This window comes from Anser anser (genome assembly GCF_964211835.1).
Source record: "Anser anser genome assembly, chromosome: 1".
NCBI lineage: Eukaryota > Metazoa > Chordata > Aves > Anseriformes > Anatidae > Anser > Anser anser.
In genome coordinates this window covers 1715588-1739605 of record NC_139720.1, presented here as the reverse complement: position 1 = coordinate 1739605, position 24018 = coordinate 1715588, and the positions used below count along the sequence as shown (strand labels likewise).

At 57.6% G+C, this 24018-nt stretch overlaps 1 protein-coding gene across 8 annotated transcripts in view; it reads left to right on the top strand.

The window, feature by feature from the left end:
• The window catches only part of TASOR2 (transcription activation suppressor family member 2), a 39119-nt gene that overhangs the window by 12937 nt on the left and 2164 nt on the right, over nucleotides 1–24018 (top strand). For 5 of the 8 annotated variants that reach the window (XM_083841360.1, XM_083841362.1, XM_083841357.1 and 2 more), the window contains 19 exons: nucleotides 810–882; nucleotides 1908–1999; nucleotides 2654–2791; nucleotides 2921–3045; nucleotides 3146–3165; nucleotides 3270–3369; nucleotides 4097–4197; nucleotides 4822–4925; nucleotides 7580–7652; nucleotides 7739–7813; nucleotides 11564–12358; nucleotides 12851–12919; nucleotides 13247–13483; nucleotides 15120–16041; nucleotides 16403–16919; nucleotides 18000–21425; nucleotides 21738–21863; nucleotides 22227–22380; nucleotides 22990–23095. In XM_083841360.1, coding sequence (XP_083697486.1) covers nucleotides 810–882; nucleotides 1908–1999; nucleotides 2654–2791; nucleotides 2921–3045; nucleotides 3146–3165; nucleotides 3270–3369; nucleotides 4097–4197; nucleotides 4822–4925; nucleotides 7580–7652; nucleotides 7739–7813; nucleotides 11564–12358; nucleotides 12851–12919; nucleotides 13247–13483; nucleotides 15120–16041; nucleotides 16403–16919; nucleotides 18000–21425; nucleotides 21738–21863; nucleotides 22227–22380; nucleotides 22990–23095 — 7253 coding nt within the window. Of the gene's footprint in view, nucleotides 1–809; nucleotides 883–1907; nucleotides 2000–2653; nucleotides 2792–2920; nucleotides 3046–3145; nucleotides 3166–3269; nucleotides 3370–4096; nucleotides 4198–4821; nucleotides 4926–7579; nucleotides 7653–7738; nucleotides 7814–9760; nucleotides 10907–11563; nucleotides 12359–12850; nucleotides 12920–13246; nucleotides 13484–15119; nucleotides 16042–16402; nucleotides 16920–17999; nucleotides 21426–21737; nucleotides 21864–22226; nucleotides 22381–22989; nucleotides 23096–24018 lie in introns of those variants that run through there. The other 3 variants (XM_083841358.1, XM_083841363.1, XM_083841364.1) reach the window with 3 other exon arrangements.

Sequence of the window (24018 nt, the reverse complement as noted above, 5' to 3'; positions counted from 1 at the left end):
GGAGGGAGCTCGAGACCTCATCTAATGTAGGCACCTAAAATCCTCGAGCTAAATTGCTGTCTGGAGATTCCTCCGTCTGTTGTTCAGAGGAGGAATCTAGCTCGATAATCTAAACACTTGGCTTTTAGGAGGCAGATGTTAGATGAGGTAAGCTCTCCGTGTTGCTTATAAAGAGGCTGAGCACAGTTTGAGCAATTTGCTTTTATTTCTCACCCATACCGAGTTCAAACTGGCTGCTCTTGTTGTCACTCTGGTCAATATACGTTTGGTCTTGGCACGCTTTAATGAATCTGCTTTGGAAGTGGATCAAATCGCAGTGGGTGAGACACTCCCAAGGCAGCAATTGTGCCCGTGTGTGTGTAAGCATGGAGTAGAAAACGTCCTTACTGTTCGTGCCAACCCCACTGTGGTTATCTTTCAACAAATTTCCTGTGCACATAAAGAAAGTGCAAAGTCCAGCCGGATCCTTGCACCTCTTTCTGGAGATGCTGGATTTTTTCCAGGTCTTCTGAAGCTTTTTCCTCGCCCCACAAACGTGGAAAAGGCTTCTGTTTCCGTGGAGGTTGTTGGAGCAGTCCTTTATAAGTATCGTCAGCATTTAACACCCAAAATGACACGTTTTCTTCCTGTTGGTTTCAGTGGTTGTCGCGTTTAGGAGTGTTTATACTGCACGTGTTTTGGGTCTGCGGTGATTTGTAACTGACTTGCCCGCTGCAAGTATTCTGCTGACTGTTGTACTGCAGAATTTGGTAGCTGTGCCCCTCACCTTTGAAAACAGACAGTAAAAGAGGCTGTTTCTTCTTTTGAAGGCCAAAGAAGTGTGTCAGACAGGCCTCCGAGTTAACAGCAGCTCTATTTCCATGCTTGGTGATCCAGCGAAAGGTAAGATTTCCATTCAGTTCACTGTTCTGGAGACACTGTCTCCTTTAAAAACAAAACCAAAAGGCCAGCTAAATTCCTGGTACTGCCTCGGTGCTTACTGCAAAGACCCACAGAGGTGCGTGTGATTCTTACCAGAGAAATTGCATTTGCTTGGATCGAGGAAGGAGCAGTGTTTTCCTTCTGTCCCCTCAATCAGATGAGGATCTTCCCCAGGAAATATGTCGTCTCTTCTCCTCTCCATTTCAGGCTTTTTTTCCTTTGTTAATAACCACCTTTGTCACCAAAGTGACTTTTTGGCAGCTCTACACACCGGTTTGCTCTTCAGAACCGATTTGCTGAGCTTTTGCCAGCAGTCCTGTTAATAACCAGAGCAGATCGGGATGTGCCAAAGCCCTTTAGAGCCCATGCTTGTTCTTTGCCCTAAGGCTGGAGTTCTCAAGACGTGCAGTGCTCAAAGAAACCCTGCCAGAAGCACAGTGTCTCCCAGTGCTTGTCCTGGAAGTCTTCACCACTGAAGGGCCATAAAAAGGGCAGCTGTGTTGTGCTATGGGCCTGCTCAAGCACCTCTGCAGCTCGTGCTCCCCACATACAAACATCCATATTGCTGTTGCACGACTCCAAACTGAGCAGAGAGCCAGCCCAGCTTCCAGTCACACCTGGAAGCCCTTTGTCACATCTCCCTAGGAGGGACAAGCCCTTGCTTGGTACGTTTTTCAGCACTGTCATGTGTTGCAGACAAAACTGAAACTAACTGGGCTCCTGTCCCAAAAGAAACCCAAGTGAACTGCTCACTCCTTTCCTAGAGCTGACCCTGAAGCACAAAATGCTGTTCCACACCAGCAGTCAAAATAGGAAGAGAGTCAAAAAGAGTTTCACCCTTTTTGTGGCAGCAGAGTTCGATGAGGTTTGCAGTGCTGGCCCTTCAGAGAATCCCCTTCACAGGAGCTTCCTCTTTACAGGTTTTTCAGCACTCAGCATTGCTCGACAGACCGTTCATGCTGTCTTGCACTGCTTTGGTTTCACAGGGGTGTATATCTCCAAGTACGCAGACTGTCTTCTTCCAAGACCCTGGTACCACGGCAAATCAGGCTATATTGTCATCTGCAAGCTCATTAAGGTAAAACGCAAGTTTTTTCTTTTTATGTGGAGTGGTTTATCTGAAATCGGTGTACGATGCAGGCGGTTTTTAAGGGCACGTTGGTGCCCATCGGTGTGGTGGGGCAGGGTGGAAAGTCAGCTCTGTTGAGAGCTCTTTGGGATTTTTAACCATGGGATGTGCCAGACTAGAAGGCAAGACATCAGGCTGGGCTTGGCTGGCGGCCGGCAGGGATGCGGAAAACCTTCCAAATGCCACCCCTGCGATCAGAAATTTCCAACAGGATCGCTTTTTTCCCCTGAAATCTCATGCATTTTTGCAGTTTGAGGCAGGGGTCTTAAGGTAGTTCAAGTTCCTCCTTAAGGAGGAACTCCCTTCCTCCGTGGGGCTGGCGGAGGGCCCCTTTCTCACTTCCCCACTGGCTCCTGCTCTCTGTAGCAGGCTGTGAAAACACATTGCTCCTCTTGGCTCTCCTCAGTAGGGCTGGTTTGTCTGCCACGCCAAGCTCAGACAGGGCAGCCCCTCCTGTTCGGAAGGATTCAAACACCCACAGCCCCCTCAAGACAAGAACACTCCTCTTTGGGGAAGAGGATGATGCGGGGGTCCTTTAAAATATGTTCCTGCAAACACTTTTGTCTATTCTTTTTATTATCGTTATTAAATTTGCTTACCCAGGGGAAGGTCAAGGTGGTGTCCGAGAATTACACAACCAGCTACACCTGCCCCTCTCCCGGCTACGACTGTCACGTCGCCGTGAGCAAGAACATCGGACCGTCAAAGGCCAGCCCCTGCCAGGCCTTCGAGCAGAGCCAGGTACGGGGTTTGTAGCGGAAGGACCGTGCAGACAGCTCGCTTGCAGGCAGCAGGGAAGCACGGCGTTGGCTGAGGTGCCTTTGCTCGTTCTCCACCACGTATTTTCATCTGTTTCCCCTCTCCCCTTAGTATTACGTGTACGAAGTGTCCGATGGCAGCGCCGCGGAGCGCCCCAGGCAGATCTGCCCGTACATAGTCATCACCTGCCAGTACAGAGAGCCAAAGGAGATGCCCGTCTTAGCTAGAGAGAGCCTGTAAGCAGCTTGCTGTCCTTCCAAAATACTGGGTTATTTGTGTGGGCTGTTTTTCCCCTTCCCATTGCTAAATATTTCTCTTTTTCTCCCTTTTCTCTAGACCTGAGCCTAACCACAAAGGTAAGGGCATCCGTTGGTTGGATTGGTTTGATAAATGTACCTTTATCTGTTTGCACTCCTCTTTTTTCCTGCTTTTTCTGAGCCGTTCTCTCTTTTACCTGCAGCATTTTACTGCCCGTGGAGGGGGCAGCTCTCCATCCGGGGCCAGCTCTTGTGCAACATTGCCCTGAGGACCCCGTACAGCTCCACGATTCCAGCACAACTGTGAGTTGCCCTTTCCTCTCCTTTCTGTGCAATATTTGGAGTGTGCAGCATTGCAGCCGCTCTTACTGATCCTTTTGGGATCCTTTTGGGTCCTTAGCAGGCAGGTTGGCTTCCAGCACCTGCGTATCCGTGTACCAGCAAAAGCCAATTTTGTGCCCCCTGCCCCATCCCTTTGTTGATCAACAGCTTCTTGCAGCTGTGCCAGATTACCTTACACACAGTCGGGGAAATCATCAGTGTCAGGAAGGGATTTGGGGCAGCCAGCAGCGTGGTGTCACACGCAGTAGCAGCTGGAGGAGGACACGAGATGAGGCTTCGTGCTACAGCTGGAAAACAGCTGCGTTTTGTCACCACTTTGTTATGTTAACTGTTTGGGGATGTTTATTCTAAATCAATTATTCCTGCTGGGGATTATTTCTCCTTGTGAGAAGTGGGCTTCCTGACAGGGCAAATAAAGTTAGCCAATTGTGTTTACAGATCGGCACGGTGACAAATAAAGTATTGAGGTAACTAGCGTTAAAAAAAAAAAAAAAAAAAGAAAAAAGAGGTATTTAAAATCTTCATTAGTCAGGGGCCATCCAGCAGGTGGCAACTTGGAACAGCCGGTAGCAGGGCACCAATATCAGTGTTTGGAGTGGTTCACAGTGACGGGGCTACCTGGGCTCTTTGCTGTGCTTAATCCTGAGAGCCTTTTATGCATGCGAGCTCCGCTGCTTTCACCCCACAGGCCTCCCAACCTGGACATTAACCATGTCATGGGTTTGTCTGACTTGAAGAAAAAGCTACCCGAAGCTGCGTTTGGGAAAAGAAATTACATTGAGAACGAAGGTGAGTGTAAAACCCACCAGCATTTGCAGGGGACATTTGCAGGGAAACAGGCTTTCCCCGTCCTACAGGATTTCCCAGTGAGGTGAGGGACATTGCACCTCTCGGGGTCTGACCCAGCGCCTCCTGCAGCTGGGCTGAGTGGGGCAGCTGCCAGCCAAAGCCAAAAGCTGTGGCCGCCTGCAGTAGCTCAATTTTGCTGTGAGATTCAGGAGCAGGTAGGGTGGGTCTGAGATCTTTTTTAAACCGCCTTGGGAGTTGCAGAATAAAGAGGCTCCGTAGCAGCACGTTAAAATGAGGTATTTCCCTCTGAAGGGCTCGCTGTGTCTGTTGAAGCACACGGCAACACCACTTAAATTGCTTTCCTTAGCTGCAGAGGTAAGATAGGAAACATCTCCTGCGAACCAGGGGTTGAAGAGGAAACTCACTATAATATGAATGCATATGTCTTATGTTAGGAAATCTTAATAACAGGTTTGTTTTTTCGCTTTTCTTTTAAAAAAACAAAACAAAAACAGTGCTTCCATCAATTGCGCCCCCACCTTCCCGGTAGGGGAGTGCTTGTTTGTTTGGAGTTGATGCAAGAGACGTTACTTCAACATGAAGTTCTCTCTCTTTTGTCTGCAGTCTGCTTCCAGGGCGTTTACTTCAGTCTATATGAAGTGGAAATAGCAAATAAGGATCAACATAAAATGAATCAGTTGTTGGAAAATCTAAAGAAAAGGGACTTGGTAAGTATTTTATAACATTTTCATTCTGGCAGGAAAATATTCTTTTAAATGATCTTTTGAGCCTTTGGTAGCGTTGTTCACAGATTCTGAAATAATGCAAAATGGAACGAATTTCTCTGCTTTAAGCGTTCTTTTCATGCTTAGTTATTCTCCAACGTAGTTCAGTCTTTCTTTTAACTGAAGACTACTCCCTGTGAGCTGGGAACTGATTTCTGGGGTGAGTGCGCCTTGTCGCAGGCAGATGTTTTTGGCCGTCTTTGTGCCAGGTGAGGCTGGTTTATTGGGTTGTCTTTGCATTTCCGTAGTGAAAAAGGGCTGCAAGGGGATCTTATATACTAAGAAAGCGGGACCTTGCAATACTAGAATGATGATTACTAAGCAAAAGACATAAGCTGCCACGCGCCTGCCTTTCTTCCTTTTTTTTCCTGGCTGAAAAATAGTCCCCACTCAGCTCCTCACAGCTACACTGATGAAGCCTCAGGGGCTTCCCGAGATACTGAGATTTCTCTTTGCTTTAAAAGAGATTTTTCCCATCTGTTTGTTGCTGAGGTCTGCTTGCACAATATGACCCGATAAGACTTATTCCAGCACACTGGGGTTTTTCTGCTCCCAGCACAATCTTCGCGTCTCCTTTTGACTCCAGGGGCTGAGCACCGCCCCTGAGGAGCTCAGCCCTTCTGCTGGGATTTGCGCTTGGGGCTTGGCTTTGCCGCTGCTGGTTGCGCTGTCCCATCTGACACTTCCTGTAGGTTCAGGGTTTTAAATTCCCTGAAAACACACAACTGGCTGGGCCCGTCCTCCCCTCAGCGTAAGCTGGCAGCGCTCCACGACCTGCCCGGAAGGGCTGCCGCTGTGAGGCACTGCTGAAGAGCTGCCCACCAATGTCCTTCTGCCCGCGTGTAACATACCAGAGCAAGCGTTTGCAGGAAAGGCTCTCAGACTCCATAAATTGTTGGTGAGACTGCCTTTTATCGGTGACAACAGGAGAAGTGAAGAAGGAGATAGCGTCGACAACGTAAATATCCCTTCTCGTGCTGGTGATCCTGAGCTGTGCAGCATCGGGCGGGCATCTGGCTGTGGCGCAGACCCATCCGCGCTGAAGTTCATCTGGTGCTGCACTGCTCCGGGTTCCCAGCGTCTGCAGGGACGTAAGCTTGTCCGCGCTCCTTTTCTTTTCGTTTCTGCCAAGCCTCGCAGAGCTGGACTCTGTAGAGGAGCTGGGGAAGATGAGGTGGTTGAGGTGTGGCCGTGAGGAGCTTGGTGCTGAAAGCCAGCAGGAGCACTGTTTCCCTAAAGCTTCCCTAAAGCTTCCCTACCTTTGTATACCTGTCAATCTGGATTAAACCCTCTCCCGTATCTCAGCGAGGACACGGTCACAGCCACTTTGGGTGTGCTTTTTCCCTTCCCAACGTGCTGCTGAAGGGCTGTAGGTGAATCCTCTTTGGCAGCCGCCCCCAGCAGCCCAGGTGAAAAACGCCCTCTGTTTCCTTTCCCCTTCCGTGGTGTGCGAGCCTGGCGTGCGGCTTGCAAGTGAAAATGAAAGAGTAGCTGGGAATGAGCAGGGTTGCTTGAGGCCAGCTGCACTCCTCTGGGTGGAGGGTGACTTCTCGCAGCTCTGTGTCAGGCAGCTGCTGACTTTGTGGCTTGCCTTTCCCCCGCGTGTGCCTGAAAATCGCCCCGCTCGTGAGAAACGGTGGCTGTTCCATTGAGCCGGGTGACGTCTTGGCTTTCATCCGCTCTGCTCGGCTGGCTTGAGACGATTTTGAAGCAAGGAGCTACCGTTCCGAAGGGCGAATACCGCGCTGAAATTGTTCAGCGTTTCCAAAGCTGCTCCGTTGTCATGCGGGCTGGGCACCAGTCCAATCCTCTGTTACGTCTGCATGTGCTGAATGGGACCGGCGAGCTTTCACAGAGCATTAGGAGCCCCTAGAGTTACTCGTGTCCTGGAAGTTCCCCTAAAAGACATGTCTACACGGAAGAAAGAGATCCAAATGGGTGTGCTCGTGGAAGAAAAGGCAGCCCGAGCCCAGCTCTGAGGTATTAGGCAACACCCAAATCCAAGAAAAGCCTCGATAAACCCACGGATCTTTTTAGACATGCAGTCATCCACTTCCGAGACGGAGTCATAGCAGTCTCTCAGGCTCAGCACATGGTTTTTCTCTAATGTTTATTAATGCTGATGCTGCTAATAAGCAGGCTGCGTGGCCTGAACTCAGCCGGGCTTGTGGCTGGAGCCGTTGGCTGTGTAGTCAGACGCTCGTGTCCAGCTTTGCTTTCCCTTCTGGGAAAGCCCTCCCCTCGCGCTGCTGAGAAGCATTCGTGGCTGAGATGCCCAGGGACTTTTGAACCGAAGGGACTGAAATTATTAACCTTGCTCGTTAATTGTTCCTAGCAATCGGTTTGGCTAAGCGTGTATTTTGTTTTAAGTAACAGATGGGAGGACTCCGAGACGAATAACAGCCTTAAATGGAATGCTTCGGGTTCCAAGTCCCAGTGACTCAAGTGGCACGGCAGCGTCCTCGGCAGGGGTTGAGCCGGTGCTGTTGGCACACGTTCACCGGCGCTCAGGGCTTGTTGACAGCTGTGCCGAGTGCCATAAAGCGTGTTTAGGAGGGAAGGGGGAGGCTGCTCTAACTCTCGTTTGTTCCTTACAGGCGATCATCAAATATTTACAAGATCAAGGAGTTCTTATCCTCCTGACCTCCTCTGCGTTGGCACGAGATGATGGTAATACACTTGGACTTAAATGACCTGCCCCCGTTTAGAGGACGGGCGCCGGCAGTTTAAACAAAACCTGTCGCTTTACTTCACAGGATCCGACCCCAAGGAGCCCGTCAGCCTGCTGGCCCTGTTTCTGTTCACCTCGTCCCGAGCAGTGTGCCTGAGAGGTAGGGAGGTTCTCTTTGCTGGCTTCAGATGCTCCATTTTGGGGGCAGGATCTTCATTTGAGGGTTCTAGCAAACGTATTCCTCCTGAAAAGCTGATCTCTCGGCTCAGTACCACCTACAGCTTTAGTGCAAAGGGTGTTAAAAGAGGAGAGAGGAGTTCCATCTGCGTAGCCATGCTGCATTTTTAAGCTGATGTAAACCAGGTCTCCGTGTTTTGACCCTTCTGCACATCCTTGCGCCTTCACAGGAGGGGCAAAAGTAGTGAAAAGTAATTGCTTTTCTGCAATTATTGAGTGAAAAATAACCGCTTTTCTTCCTCCGAGTTGGTTTTCAGCAACATCTGCTCCCAGCACTGACTTACGTGTGTCCTATGAGGGGGTAAAACCTCGTGGCATTTGCTGGACCCTGCGTGGAGGTGATGTGGTTTGCTAAACCAGCAGGAAAAAAGCCTGAAATACAAGTGAATCGTCCCCTGCTGAAATAACAAATGCAACGGGTTCTGTGAAAGGTCGCTGCTGGCAGGGGGAAGAGGGGCAGGGAAGGGGACTTGCTCCCTTCAGAGCAGTGAGTGAAGGGGGCAGGGAGATGCTGTCGGGCAGGGCCGCGGTGCGTTGCTGCCTTCGAGGTGAGGCACAGCTCTGGATCTTTTTTTTTTATGCTGCACCATGTGGAAATATTTGCTCTACAGTTTTCCTCTTGGGGACATAAAGTTACTGCTCGGCTGCCCTGGACAGGTTCATCCGTGCACCTCTCACTTCACGCGCTTCAACAGAAAGGCTTCTGGCCTTGCAGGTCCCCAAAGCAGGATATAAACAGGGGCCTTTCGCTCTGCGTAACTTCTGGCTTGCTTTTTGTTGAGTCATCCTAGGGACAAGCCAAGGGACCGCTCGTGCCAGCACACCCTGGTATTTCAGTCTGCCCGCGTGTGCGATGACCGGCGTTGCCAGTCACAGGACATTCCCACCTCCCCTCCCCGGAAGATAAAATCAGCAGGAACGCCAACAGAACCTGCCAGCGCTTCAGCACGTGGGTTGCTTTGTCCTTTTTGGGGTTTAACCTCCAGCTATAAACTTTCTCCTTCGGGGATCCGCACGCGAAGTGGGCTTCGTAAGTCTTGTGAAGACGCGATGGTAAAACTTGGCAGTGTGAGGTGCAAACGTCTTTGAGGCCTGAATTCAGTCAGCGAGACTCTGAGGGCATGCTGCTGGTGGCTGCGTTAGCGTGGCAGCCTTTCGCATTTCTTTTTTTAGGCGCAGGAGAGAGACGGGCGTACCCAGAGGCGGTCCAAAAATCCAAACTGCCGGGACAGGCCTGGGATCAGGAGGCTTTTGCTGGGATGCCTGAAGCGAGGGCATAAAGTTTGGTGAGGCCAAGGGGAAAAACGCTTGGAGATCAGACTGGAAATGGGAACTGACCGCTCGGATAGCGAGATCCTGAAGCTGGGAGAAAATACCCTCCAGAGCAGAGGGGTTTAGTTAAACGGGAGCAACCCGAAGCAGAGAGGGCACAAGTGGCTGCTTGGTAGGAAGGCCAGGGGCTGTAGCAGGCGTTGCCCGGGGCTCACGTTGATGCCAAAGAGGAGGCAAAGTGTGGGCAGGCGGGGAGCAGCTGGCGGTGAAGCGAAAGAGGCAGGGGGAGAGGGTAACGCTGAGCAAACGCTCCGTGTTGTTACGTGACACGGTCGGAGCGCCGATGGCTTCCAGATGTTTTCCCTCTGGTGCCAGCAGCACTCCCGCACGTGCTGTCCCGTTTCTTCCTACGCGAGTGGCGTAAGCCCAGCCAGCCCCGACTCTCCTATGGGACCGGGAGCTCTTCTCGCTGGGATTACAACCAGTTCGGCTTTGTGGCTTCTCCTTTCTCTGAAGATAAATGCGCGAGGGTTTTGGGGACGGAAGGGGACGGTGACCGAAGACAGCGGGGGGACGCAAAGAGGGAAGGAGGTGAAGTACAGACGCGTTTGAAGTCACCGGGCTTGGACTCGGATCCTGAATAATGCTTCCCGTTTTGAAAGGAGCAGCCTCGGGAGGCGTTTTTCTTCCTGTCCAGACAGCCGCCGGCAGGAATGTAGGGCAGGGATAACGAGCCCGCCGTGCCGGCGTGCCGCAGCCGTTCCCGAGCCAGCGGAGGAGGAGGCAGGCTCGCAGGGATGCCCGGACTCACCGGTAACGAGGAGCAGCAGTGCCAGCGCCAGGCAGGGCCAGTAGCCGAAAAAAAACCACGCGTCTGAGAAGGGGAGAAGAAAGCCAGGCTCCCCACCTCCCGGGCATGGCTAGCTTTCGCCTTGCTGGGAAGGGATGTGACGGGGAAGGACGCTGGGGACGTCAGCCCGGTCCTGCAGCCAAACGCAAGCGCTGAGCGGTAACGCAGATGGGCCAAGCCTGCAAGTGCAAAGCATCAGGCCGTCCGCAGCCTCGCGGGCGGATGAAGCTGGATGAGTCTTGCTTGTGCAGGGAGGGCGGGCCACCAACAGGCTCTCCGGGCGTTTCTGGATGCTAAGGGGACACGGCAAGAGAGCCCAGCGCAGAGCCACGAGGATGGTTGAGGGAGCGGAGCCGTCTCCCTTCCGAGGAAAGGCCGAGGGAGCTGGGGCTCTAGCTTGGAGAAGAGGAGGCTGAGGGGTGACCTTATCAATGTTTATAAATACGTAAGGGGCAGGCGTCAGGAGGACGGAGCCAGGCTCTTTGTGGCGACATCTAATGATAGGACAAGGGGCAGTGGGTGCAAGCTGGGGCATGGGAGGTGTTCACAGGAGGGAACTTTTCCCGGTGAGGCTGACAGAGCGCTGGGACAGGCTGCCCGGGGGGCTTGTGGAGTCTCCTTCTCCGGAGACGTTCAAAACCCGCCTGGACGCGGTCCTGTGTGACCTGCTCGAGGTGTTCCTGCTCCAGCGGGGGGGGGATTGGGCTAGGAGAGCTTTCAAGGTCCCTTCCGATCCCTAACGTTCGGTGGGTCTGTGCCGTCGCTGCGCCAAGCAGAACCCATTCCCACCGTGCCATCCGTGAGGCTGCGCTTCTTCGAGCCTTGGGGACTCGTTCGCGTTGACCCTGGCGAGAGCCAAACCCTCAGCTTGGATGACACCACGCGCTGGACGGGGTAGGACGTTGCTCCTGCTGAAATTAGTGACAGCCAGCTCTCTTCGGCAGGACCAGGCCTCCGGCTTGATAAAATCACCCAGGGGTTCGTGCTGTCCCCCAAACTGCTTCTTGCCTTTCCCCGTCCCACTCCAGAGCACAAACTCTGGGGCTTGGTGTGCCCTGCGTCCACCCACGCTGGCAGCAGGTAGAGATGGAGCTGCTGGAGGTTGCATTTCATCAGGAAACAAACACCGCGAGTGATCTGAAGATGGTGGTAGTCTAAACACCCTGCATGGGCAAGCCTAAATTTATGCAAGTTCAAAAAGAAAAAAATATTTTCAGAGCTCTGACTGGCCTAAAATTGCTAGCGCGAGGGGACGAGACTGCTGCGTGTGATCTCACTGTGGTTTCCTGCAAATGGGGCTAGCAGATACAACGGGAGTCTTTCGTCTTCATTTAATTCCTTTTTGACTCCCACATGCAATTCTTTTTTACCTTGAGCAGTGACAATCGTCTCTCAAACCAGGACGTTGCCCCTGGGGCTGGCTTTTCGTGAGCTGGCTCCGGGGGCCCTTTCAGATCTTTCACGTTCCCTTAGCACGTAGCGGTGAGGCGACTCAGGGGAATTTAATCCTTTTTTTAATACGGGTAAAATTGTTTTCTTTTCCTTTCTCAGCTGAAGAGCACGATCCGGAAGACGAAAGGGAAGGTAGCGACGTCTCCTTAAAGATAGCCTCGGTTTTGCCCGGGCTTCGCTATGCCTTACAGAAAGCCACCAGTTCTCCCCGGGGGGACGCGCTCAGTACCGACGTGCGCATCAAACAGCACTTCCAGGAGTACGCAAAGCTTGAGCAAAACGCGCAGCACGCCTCGGGCCCGAACGACGACATTCCCCGTCCTTCTCACCTGCCGCCAGCCGAGGATGAACGTGTTAAATCCTCCGAAAAGCGCTCAGAGCAGTCCTTCTCCCAGCTGCAGCATTACCTCTCCGATCCCAGCAGCTACACTCTGGAAATGTCGGCTGCCTTAGGATGTTTGGCTGGTGCTGTTCAGTCTCTTTGCTGCAGCTCGGAGGCTGCTCGGGAAGCGGATTGCCCTTTAGCTCCGCCGCCAGACCCTGTTCCTCCTGACCTGCCAGCGGAAGTCAAACTCAAGGGTGAGAACCCAAAGCCCACCGCTGCGGGGCCGGGCTGGAGCGGTGAGGGCCCCCCAAAAGACGTGAGCTCAGCCAGCGAGCTTTGGATGCAGCAGAACAAGAGGAAATCCAGCCAAGCCGCTGTGACCGGCGCCGGGAAGAAATGGTCGCCCCTCAAGATGCAAATGCATCCGGTGGGGGACAGCAGCAGGGACAGGAAAGCAACCAAGAGGAAAATCGCCTTCTCTTTTCCCCAAAAGCCGGGGCTTACGGCCAGCTCCAAAGAGCCCATGCTTAAATTAGCCAATTTAGAGTTTCCGCACAGAAGGAAAAGAGGTAAGTGCTGTGTAATTGGGACCGGCTTCCTCCTGCTTCTCCAGGGCAGCCTGCTTGGATACCGAGGCTTTCTTAGGAAGCTCCCTGAGGGTCAGCTTTCTGGCTTGGGGCCTCGCTGGAACGACAAACGCGAGACTGATCCCGCCCGATCTGCCCTGCTGGGAGCTGCTGCCTGGCCCGAGCTGTTCGCGCAGGGTGTCCCGGGGGGGGGGGGATCAGCTGTCCTCGGAAAGCTCCCCTGTCTCTGCACAGAGGGTGGGCAAAACCCGTCCTTCGGAGCCAGCCCCGGTCTCCGCCTGATCCGCGGAGACGCTCCGAGCGGGTTGAGGTGAATCCCAAGCCTGGAGCCACCTGCGCAGAGGCGGCGTCACGCCCGGCGCTCTCCCCTGGCGCCTACGCACGTCACGAGTGGCGGTGGCAGCTCTGGAGAGGGGTGGGGGATGCGCGGGGGGCGCGCGCGGCAGCTGGGCTGAAGGCAGCTCTGATCCGCAGGCCCCCGGGATCTGCCCTGCCCTGCTCCTGGTGACGTTGCCGGTGGAGCTGCGAGAGGTTCTTGGAGAGGTAAATAAGTACCCTAGGGGTGCAGGTGTGCCAGGCAGGAACTGGAGTGGCTTATCCCTGAAGATCGCCCGTTCTAGGTCAGGAAAACGGGTTTCTAACGAGCCGAAGAAGCGATGCCTGGTTTTAATAAGTGCTTTCTGATCACTTGCATCAGTAACTCGTTGGATCAGGAGCATAAATCGAGTTAGCGAAGGCCGTTCTGCTGCTGCCGGTCACTTCGAGAGCAGTCCTGCCACGGTCTTCAGCTGCATATCTTGCGACCGTTGGGTTTTCAATCTGAGCGTGTCTCAGACGAAAAGAAATGCCTTCCCTTTTTCCTTGCCCCAGGTGCAGAGGTCCTGTCTGCAGAATTTGTGCACAATACGCAGGCCGAACCCGCCCAGAAGGAAACCTCGGCCCCCGACAGCCCTGGCTTGGAAACAAAGAGACCAAAGACGCCGAAGAACTCAGACGTGAAAAAGGTTCCTGCTGCTGAGGCCGTCGCAAAGCCGGGGAAGAGTAAGGTGACAAAAAGCGTGGCGAGCGGCCCGCTGAAACCTGCAGCCAAAAAGCCAGCAGAAAGCGGTAAGAACGCTGCGGAAGTTTACTTTAAGCGTAGAGCCATCAAACGTCAGGGGCAGGTCGTGACCAGGTGGAGGTAACAGCGCGGTCAGCAGCAGCCAGAGGGCCTCCCTCTGCTCTTGGCCAGCGTCTGCCCAGGTTTTCGGGCCATTTTCTTAATCCAGTCGCTTTAAAAAAAAAAAAAGGGCGGAACTGTCACACCCTTCGCAGACTGCAGGGGGTTTAGGAGGCAGAGTCGGGTAGCCCCGGAGCGCGGCGTCTGCAGGTGCTGGCTGGGAGTCTGCTTCTAAAACTGAGAGCCAGTATTACGGTGCCAAGATAAATGGTGGAGCGGCAGAGTCGTTTTCTTTGTTCATTCGTCGCGTTTTTCTCACGCCCAAGCTTTGACGTCCTTTTTCGGAGCTGTGTCTGGGCTTCCTTTTCCCTCTCCCCGGCGAAGCGGGAGGCTTTCAAGACCGGTTGTGCCACCTCGGCTCTCGGTTCGTCCGCTCTTCGTGCTCTTTTGTCGCCGCCTTGCTGTCAGGCTTCCTGATACGTGGCAGGTTTCATCAGCGGGCCCGTCGGACGCTGCTCCTCACTGCGCTCGTGGCGTGGGGTTCCTGGAGCAGCTCCGGCCGGCGCTCTTCGTAGGGTGGGTCCTGAACTGTGTTCGATTCACCCAGAGGGCTCCGTCCGTGCTTCCGTACCTAAATCAGACAGGCCGAACGCCGGGTTCTGCCAGAAATGCAAAATAAGAGCGGTTAGCAGCAAAAAAAAACCCCACTCGATTTATGCGTTCTGCTGCGTGCTTCCCAAGGAGATTAAATACAATGCGCGGGACCCCAGCGCGGTTCTCGTTTAATAAGGTTTCGCTTGGAGAAACGCCGTGCTGCTTTTTGGAAGGTGCTAACCTCGGTTAATGACTTCGTGCTTGACGAACACGGGCCTCGAGCCAGGGCGAGGGGCGTTTTTAGTCCTGGGAGCTGACTGAACGCTTGTTTTCTGGGCTCCTGCCGCCTCTGGGAGCCCCCAGGTTTCTGCGTGTTCCCCGAGGGGCAGCTCAGGGGCGGGTGGTGCCGATGAGGGGGTGTGCAGGGGGAAGCACGAGGGCAGAGGGGGGGGGGTTCTCTGTGTTTTAGAGGGCTGGGGGGCTCGTTGTAAATATGTGGGTTACTGTGGACACAGCGCAGGGTTTCTTCTGTGGCGAGGAGTGCAAGTCTTCAGGCCAGAAGCACAAAGTTAAAAAAAAAAAACAGATTAACGAAGCACTTAAAAATATCTCAGGCTGTTCGTAACGGCCCAAACTACGCTGTGCGCAGAGGCCAAGGGAAGTTTTCTTCCCTCTGGGTCCCGTGCGATTTATTTTTGAGGATAAACCCCGTTCCTGCGGTCAGCTGGATCCCGACTCTGGATCCTTCCGTAGCAGCCCCGGCTGGCGTGAGCACGGGGGTTTTGGGGTTGTTTTCGTGTGCGCGAAGTCGCTGTCGGAGAGGCAGCTTCTTCCTGCCAAACTGAGGTCCTTAAGAGGGAATTAAGTGAGGTGCGCCGAACGCCGCAGTCCCTGTCTGAATGCCATTCGTTTGTTAGCCTTCTTCGAACCCCTTCTCGAGGCAGAACTGCGTGGCCTTCATCTGTTCTCTTTTTTTTTGTTTTAATGCAGAGGGGAAGGAGCCATTCGCCGCCGTTCCGAGCGACGCTTCTTCGCAGAGCCACGCGGCGGATAGCCAGATGAGTGAGATTTACCCGGGTGCTGTTGCAAGCCAGGTTTTTGATCCGAAGGGGAACGACTACGAGTCCCACGCCCTGAACTTGCTGGCTGACCTGGCTCTGGGTTCTTGCATTCCTCCGTTCATCCCCAGGGACGGCGGGACGATCTCCCTGTCCTGCAGCCCGCCCCGCGACCCCGCGAAGGAGCAGCAGGGCCTCCGCAAGCAGAAATCCTCACGCGCTGCCTCCGACCACGAGTACCACAGGGTAGACAAGCTCGCGAAGGGAGCTGCCTTGCCTGGCAAAGCGTCACCCAACCAGAAGCTTCCACCTGCTGGAAAAACAGACTTAAAAGACTCCCTGCCCGGGGAGAAAAGCCCCGGGATCTCCGCTAAGAAGAACAGCCCGAACCCCAACCCCGCGAAAACCCGCGCGTTGCCCCCGAGGGAGGCTCAGGAGGCCGCCGAGGCCAACAAGCACTCCTTCATCTCCTCCGAGCACTCGTACGCCTCGCTGCTGCCCGAGCACCTGAAGAAACACCCGTATCCCAAAAGCTCCCCGTACTCGGGGCCGGCGCCTTCCAGAAACGGGACGAGGGGCGCGCGGGCGGGACCCCTGGTGGGGAAGGTGCTGCCTTTCCGCCACCAGCAGGGCAGCGCCCGCCCGCAGCGTCCCGCCGAGGCCGCGGCGGCGCGCTGCGGGAGCTGCCTGCTCTCCCCCGGGCTGAAGGAGGATTTCGCCAGGACCCACGCGGTGAAGAGCTGCGGCGAGTCCGTGGAGGTGACGTGCCGGCGGGAGGCTGGCTACCTCTTCAGCTTGGACAGCAAGTACACCAACAACGAGCTGGAGAAGACGGTGATCCGCGCCCTGCATGGGTGAGTGAGTCTGGAAGAGCGTCCGCAGGGGGACGCCTCTCGAGAAACAGCCAGAGCACTTTCGGAATAGGTTTTCGTTGCTCTTTTGGCTTTGCTTTTGCACGGTAATCGCCCTTTTCTTTGTGCTGAATGCCCCGTTGCGTTGCGCCGAAGCTCTGGTACCTAGAGCCACGCACCCAAGCGCTTGCCTCTCTTCTTTCCAACCCGTCGGAAACCACGTCGAGTGATCCGTGACGCAGCTGGGCGCTCGCAGCCCTCCTGCACCGGGGCTTAGCAGCTTGGGGAAGCAGGAGATGCGTGACCTTGGTCAGCCGGAGGGGAGGGTGAGGGCATTTCGAGCCGTGTTTGCTTTCCCTTCCAGGCCCTGGGACCCCGAGCTGCCCGACGACGTGGAAGAGATGAAGCTGATACTTCACATGTGGGTGGCTCTGTTCTACAGCAAGCCCAGCAAGGTCCTGAGCAGCAGGAGGAAGGTGGTGGAGCACAGCAACCCCAAGAAGTTCGTCTCGTTGAACAGCACCGGGGACTTCCTGGAGCTGAGCGATGACGGCGAGGAGTCTTTCGGGCCGGAGACGTGTCCCGCGGACTCTCGGTCGGAGCCTGACCAGACTCCTAGCAGCTCCCCGGATCCCAGCACGCGGTGCCAGGGGCCCTTTCGCCCGGGGGAGAGCCCCGCGGACTCTCAGACCGACGCCGTCGACAGTACGGTGTCGTCTTCTTCAGGGGAGCTGCCCCCCGGCGAGGAGGAGCCTTCCTCCACAAGCTCCGAGAGCCCTTCCCTCGCTGAACGCGCCGCTCGGAGCAACCTGGCTGAGAAATTTGGGCAGCTGGACCTTCCCGAGGAGGAGCACGCGTGCGACGTCTCAACCGCTGCTGCGGTAAGAGCCCGGGGGGGGCGAACGCACAATCCCTTTGGCGCTTGTAGGAGCGGGTTCTTGTGAGAGGAACGGAGCAGGCGGGCTTTTGGGGGGGAGGCAGGTGGCGGGGTCCCCGAAGCAGGACACGGGGAAGTCACCCAACGGTTGGCTGCCCCGACGGATGGGCCAGGCCACGCTCACACGCCCAGCGTCACCAAAAAAAGGTTTCCAGTTTGGATGTCCTCGTGGACTGAGCCGGCATCCCTGGGCTCCGACGGGAGTTCCCCGTCGCTGACCTCGGGAGGGACTCAGCGAGGAGGGATCCCGAAGGATCAGAGCAGTGAAAGCACTGACGTTCCTCGGGCAACGCCGACCTCGGAGAGGTTTCCCCCGCTCAGGTGGCAGGGCAGGGCTTCACAGTATCTCCCTCACCCCTCCGGGGAAGTTAGCGAAAATTTTATTCCAGATGAGTTTATTTTTTTAATTATTATTATTAGTTTTCAGTTTCTGCAGATGGCCAGGAGTGGAGGTATTTGGGTAAAATTAAAATTCAGATGCCTGCTGACATTTTTTCAAGCCTGAATTCTCAGATTACAATAATCCCTTTAAGAACTCTGCCCCGTGAGCAAACAGGCAGCCACCGTATTGCTGCAGCTTTTTTGTTTTGCACAAAATACAAATATCCCGGTGGTTTTTAAAGCGTGGGTTCAGCGCTGTGGAGCAGGCGGGAGTGTTCGGGGGAGGAAACATGGGATCGCTGTCCGCAGCGCCATCACGGCTTGCTCGGGCGGATAAACCCAGCAGAAAGAGGAGGATGCTGTTGCATATTCTGGGCACTGGCTGACAACTTCTGCGCACTTTGGTCTCTTTTTTTGAGCCTCCTCACGATATAAATGAGGTAGAAAGCTTCGTACCTTCCCCTGGGCGTCTGTGGGCTCATCGCGGGGTAAGGATTCGACCCGGGCTTGCTTCGGAGACAGACTCGTCTCCGCGGATGCTGCAGGGGGGTGGTTGCGCTGACGTCTGGGCGTTTAAAATGCCCGTCTCCGTTCCCTGCCTTTGCCTCCCTTGAGGCTTAACCTCCGGATTGTGTCGTTGCAGGCGGAGCTGCCCAGGGAGGGACAGCGCGACGCTTCCACCGCCCCCGGCCCCTCCGACGAGCTCGACGATGCCCCCGCGCCCCGAGCCGCGCTGGGCGGGGAAAAACCACGCAAGCAAGCCCGGAATTTCAGCCCGGCTCCCCAGAATACGCAGCGCGGACGCGGGGAGCGGGCGGAGAGCGGCTGGGCGGCAGGCTCGGGGGGTGGCCCCGGTCCCCCCGAGGAAAGGGGGAGCGCGGGAGGCGCTGGGAGTGGTGCGGAGGTGGAGGGGAGCAGCTGGGCCGGCAGCGGCGGAGCGCCACGCGCCTCTCGTCCGACGCCCTCGGAAGCGAGTCCCAAGAGAGCAAAGCCCGAGGGACTCGGTGGGGAAGGGAGGGCGTCGCGAGACCCCTTCGGGCGCCCGGAAAGAGAGGAGGAAGAAGTGGAGGAGGGAGAAGCAGAGAAAGAGGACTCGGAGAACGGCAGCGTGACGGCGGGGCCCGATGATTTAGCGTCTTCTGGAAGAGGTGGTGCCGACGCGGAGTGGAAGCCGGTGAATTTGGCGTGCCCAAGGGATTTTGGTGTTCCCGGCGAGGCTCCCGCGCCCGCCCCTGCTGCCTCAGCCTTCCCCTGCGAGGGCCAATCGATGCCGGCCCTGTCGGATGGGACCGGGGCTGCCTCTCGGGGGCTCTCTGGTGGCACGGCCCCGAGCGTGGGTGCGCTGCAAGAGCCCCGGGGGGCTTTGGCCACCCCAGGCGCCGGGACAAACAGCATCGCTTTGGCACGCGAAGCCGGCCCAGCCGACATGGGTGACAGCGCGTTGGTGCCGCCGTTACCACCCGCTCCGAGCACGCACCACCCCCGTGTCCCCACAGCCTGCGCTGGACCTGCTGGAAAGGCGCTCGGGGATGGTTTGGAGCAGGAAGATGAGGATCGTGCGCCCTCTGCAGAAACCTGGCTGCTCGCCGGGAGCCAAGCTGCTGGCACGGCTGGCCTCGAGTCGCGGGGACCGGCGCCGACCTCATCCCCTGGCCCCAGCTCTGCCTGCCGGGCGTTTTTTGACGGAGCAGCGGCCGTGGGGGCCGCTCCAGGGGTCCACGTGGCCGCGGCGCTCGTCCAGGCTCCGTCGAGGAGCAGCCCCGGAGGGAGCAGCTGCCTTCCCCGAGGTCGTGGAGGCGAAATTTGTGCCGCCCTCGCTTCGGGGAGCTCTGGTGAATCAAGCCCGGAGCGGAACAAGGGTTTGGTGGAAGGGCGGCGTAGCAGCCCCCCTGCCAGCCGCCCTGACATTCTGGGGGAGTCCTCGCGAGCTGGTGATGGCCACGGCTTCGCCTTCGACCGTACGGCCTGGGCAGGGGACCCCGAAGCCTGGGAGAACGCTGCGGCGTGCCTCGGTGCACGCCAGCCCCCTGGGAGCAATGAAACGAACGCGTCGGTGGCGGCCGAGGAGCCGGAGACCTCTCCCCGCGACCCGCTAGGATCAGATTCCTCTTCCTCCTCGATGCGAGAGGTGGAGCCTCCGGGCAACCAACCTGCCCCCCCCGATCAGGAGCCTCCCCGGGGTGCCGATGCCCCTCGCCGCTTGTTAGAGCGAAGTGAGCGGGGGCTGCGTTGCCCCCCTGGGGAGCCCCCCGAGCACGGAGCTGCCGCGGAGCTGAGCGTGGCCGCCGAGAGCCCGGACGGCTCCGTAAAGCCCGGATTTGCAGGAGAGGTGAAAAAAGACCCAGGTCTGTGCTGGACGGAGGCAGCAGAGAGCTCCCCCCTCGGTGTCCTCGTGCCCGGTGAGCCGGAGCCTGCTCCTCGTCCTCCTCCACGCGGCCACGAAGCAGGGCGGCGCGGCGCCGAGCCGGACTCGGTCCTCGGCGCGCACCCCGACACGAGTCGTGCTCCGCGCGGCGCCCCCGGGCCCTGCTTCGGGGGACAACGGCCACCAGGCGCCTGCCACGCGTGTGCCGGGCCCGGGGCCGGGGTGGCGGGGAGCCGCGAGGAGGAACCCGTCCCGCACGAGGAGTGCGAGGGAGGAAGCGGCGTCCCCTTGGCCGGCCCGGCGTCTTTTTCAGCAGGATTTGTGCCGCGGGGGGAGCCCAGATCCGCGGGTGGCCAGGGCGAGCACGAGGCCGAGGAGCCCGGCGTGTTCCCTGAGCCTCGCCGTGCCGATGTGGAGGTGGAGGAGGGAGCGATCCCCGTTCCCCCCTTCCCATCCTTGCTGTTACCTGCCCGCGGGGACTCTGCGGAGAGCGCGGGGCTCGGTGACGCGGGGGGCGGTGACGCTGGGGACGTGCCGGGTGCTGGCCCGAGGGCCGAACGCTTCCCCAGCACGGACGGACGTGCGGGCTCGAGCTCGGCCGACCTCTCCTACGAGTCCTACCCCAGCGACTCGGACTGGGAGTGCCCCGCACGGACTTCGCCTCCTCTCCTTCCATCCAGGGGCTGCTACAGCCCGGGATCGGGGGGTGCCGGGGGCGCCAGGACCGACTGCAGTTCCTCGGGGGGCGTGGAGGGGCGCAGCGAGGCCTGGGGCTCGCCGAGCTCGGACGAAGGCTGCCGGTGGGCCGAGCCCGGTGATCCCGGCGGGCCGGAGGAGGCCGGCAGCAGGCAGGTGCCACCGTACGTCAACATTACGGACAGCCGGGGGGTCTCCAAGGATTACCTCAACTTCACGGTCACCAAAAAACGCCGGGGCGGGAGGGGGAACGCGCGGCCTTCCAAGAGGCGCCGCCCCAGCGCGGGGCCGTCTCGTTGGCCGGGGTCGCTGCTGGGGGCGCGGAGGGGCTCGGAGGAGATGACCCAGCGCACTTTGGACATGGAGCACCTCCGCTTCCACTGCAAGCTAAACCAGATCCTGAGGCGGGGGCAGCTGCCCCTTCCTACCTCCGGGAGCATCTTCCCGAAAGACCGCTCGCGCCGGGCGGTGTCCGAGACATTGCCCGGGCAAGAAGCTCCCGTCCCTCTGTCCCCGCGGAGCAGGAGCCCTCTGCAGGTGACGATCCTGCCCTCGGACCCGCGGCCGGGTGGCTTTGGCTGGCACCGCCGGCGCGGGGACCCATCCCGTTACCCCCCCCAGCACGAGAGGAGCGGGGCCGCGTCCCGAAACCGCGCCCGCGCCGCTCCCTTCCGCCTCGGCGAGCTCGAGTACGAAAACCAAGCGCGGGGCCCGCAGGGGGACGCCTCGGCCGTCCTCGGCGAGTACGCCGGCTTCGACGGGCTGACGCTGAGCAGGGTGGAGGCGGGAGGAGAGGACCGAGGGAAGGGCCCGGCACGCGGCGAGGCCGCAGGCGGTCGGCCAAGGCCGGCCCGGCCCGGGCGGACGGCGGCGTTCGGGGACTTGGTGGCGGAGCTGTGCGGCACGCTGCGGGGCCGCCTGCGCAGCGTGGCCAAGGGGGCCTGCAGGCGCCCGGGGATGTTTTACCTGGTGGAGACGGGAGAGGAGGCTTTCTTCGCGAGAGTGAAGGTAAGGCTGGGTGGGGAGGGGTGGCTCCGGGCGGGAGACGCATCAGGTGGGGCAGGCAGAGGGCTCCCAGCCCTGATTTCACGCCCCCCGCATCGCGGCCAGCCCCGTTTCCCACCTGGTTTCCCCGTCTCTCTCCCTTTCCCTCTTCCTCGCACGCTCCAGAGACGCAGGGGGCTTTTTCCTCTGCTTTTTCGTCCTCTGCGAGCGGTCGCAGCCCCTGCTGTCCTCCAGCAGTCATACCGCCAGCTGCCGGCTCTCGCCCGGCTCCGAAGGTACCCCTCGCGCAAACCTTCCCAGCGATTTCTCTTTCAGACCTTGCTGAAGAAAGACGGCCACGTGGAGATCGAGCCCCTGAGCTTCTGCAGCGCGAAACGCCCGGACAGCGACCGGCTGCTCGTCGTGATCAGGAACGAGGACATTTCCTCGCACATCCACAAGGTAAGACCCGAGACTACCGTTTTTTTTTTGCTTATTTCCTACCAAAATTTGGGAACGCCATTTGGGACGCGTGAGTATCGGGGTCCATTTTATGGGTTTTTAACCTTCGCACTAACTGTACCCGTAAATTCAGTTGTCACTCCCTGCGGACACGCTGTTATTTACACAGAAAGAGCACTGCTTCTCGAAGATCTGTTGAAAACAGCTCTTTTTAAAATCACCAAGCGAGTCAGTTCTGCTTTCCCGGTCCCTTTCTGATCGCAGAGGACGAGGCAGATCCCCACCTTGTCCCCAGGTGGGGCGAGCGGTGCGCCAAGTGGTCGAAGCTGTCGGCACTGACGTACGTGTGTCTGCCCTGAGCAGGTCCCGTGCTTGCTGAGCCTGAAGCACTGCCCCAACGTGGCGTTCGCCGGCGTGGACAGCCCCGAGGACATCGCGGTTCACACCTACCAGGAGCTCTTCCACACCGGTGGCTTCGTGGTGTCGGACGACGAGGTGTTGGAAACGGTGACGCTGGGTGAGTCTCGCTGCCGCCTCCTGTGTGCGGATGTTCGGGGTGAGCTTCCCAGCTCCTTTTCTGACATCCGCTTCCGAAATCTTCCCGTGGGTGTCATCTCTTCCTGCGTTAACGGGGGGCAGTTGTTCCCCTCTAATCGGTGTCTGAAACCCCGTCTGGATGATGGGTCCAGGTCAGGGGCTCCCCAAAATACTTACACACTGGCACAAACACGGTGGAGGCCAAAACCACGAGGGGCTGGAGCGGGGGATGGACGTACGGGGATGTTCGGCCTATAAAGGGAGGGCAAACGGGACGCGGTGCTGTTGTCTTCAGCTCCTTCGGGGCGTTAAAACAGCCACGCTCCTGGAGACGCGTGGTGATGGGACAGGTTGCACGCTTACCCTGTGAGATATCGGGGGCGGGGGGGGGGGGAAATTCACAGCGGGTGTGCTTCCAGACACTGGGACCGCATCCCAGAGAGGCCGTGAACCCGCATCCCCGGAGATATTTGCGGCTCACCTGGACAAAGCCCTGAGCAACCCGTGGTGGCCCTGCTTCGAGCAGGGGTTGTGCTCCTTGGGGCCGTTTCCTCCTCGGTTACCCTCTGGCCCTTTGCTGTCTCCCCAGGCCAGCTGAAGGAGGTGGTGAAGGTGCTGGAGAAGCTGAACGGGAGCGGACGGTGGAAGTGGCTCCTTCACTACAAGGAGAGCAAAAAGCTCCGGGAAGACGTCAGGTGATGGCTCTGCAGCGGCAGCTCCCTTCTCCTTTTGAGTGTGGCGTCCCCTCGGATGCTCAGCGTGGGGACACGGGGAGTCAGGTGCCTCCGGTTGGGTTTTGGCCCCTCTCACAAGATGAAACACGAAGCTTTTTGTCTCCGTGAGAGCTCTCCCCGTCACGGAGGGACCACAGGCGTGGAACTGTCAGCGTTTGCACGCTAGCAAATAACACGTGCTGGATTTTTTGATACCCGTACGAGAGGGAGCAGCAGGACGTGGGGCCTGGAGAGGATCAGCTGGCCCCAAATGCTGCGTCTTGCACGTGGTCCCGGACGAGGCAGAGCTCTGGCAGCTGCCTCTTGCACCCCGCTGTACCTCCGGAAGGCGATTTCCCCCCACTCTTTTTGGCAGGCGCACGCTCCGTGTGTGTGACAGCCTGCGAGGGGCTGAGGGAAGGCACAAAATTACGCTTGAGAAGCTGCAAACCGAGCTTGCCCCAGCTACCCTGGCTCATTCGCACAGGCACTGGGAGCTCAGGGTGCTTTCCTGGGCCTCTCTCTCTGCCCCTCCGCTTTTTGCCATTTCCTTTTCTGCCCCACCACCCGTGTGAGCGGGGGAGCTCCGAGAGAGGCCCCCAGGATGTTGCGGGGAGCGTGTAAAATCAAACCTCGCTGGGAAAAGCAGAACTTCTCCCCCTTTAAGGTTATTCGCAACGGCATGCGTGCTTAAATAATGCAGTTGGAAAAAGAGAAGACGGGGCATAACGTGCTCGTTAAAACGTCCTGCTTTTATCCCAGCTGAGCTCGGAGAGGGACGTTTTTACGAGGCGGGCTGCCTTTCCTAGTGCTAAACCGCTGGCCAGAAAGGTCAGCTTTCGAGTAACGGCCTCGGAGCAAAGAGGAAACCGGGCTGTTCCCGCCGAGCTGAAAGTGCGGCAACA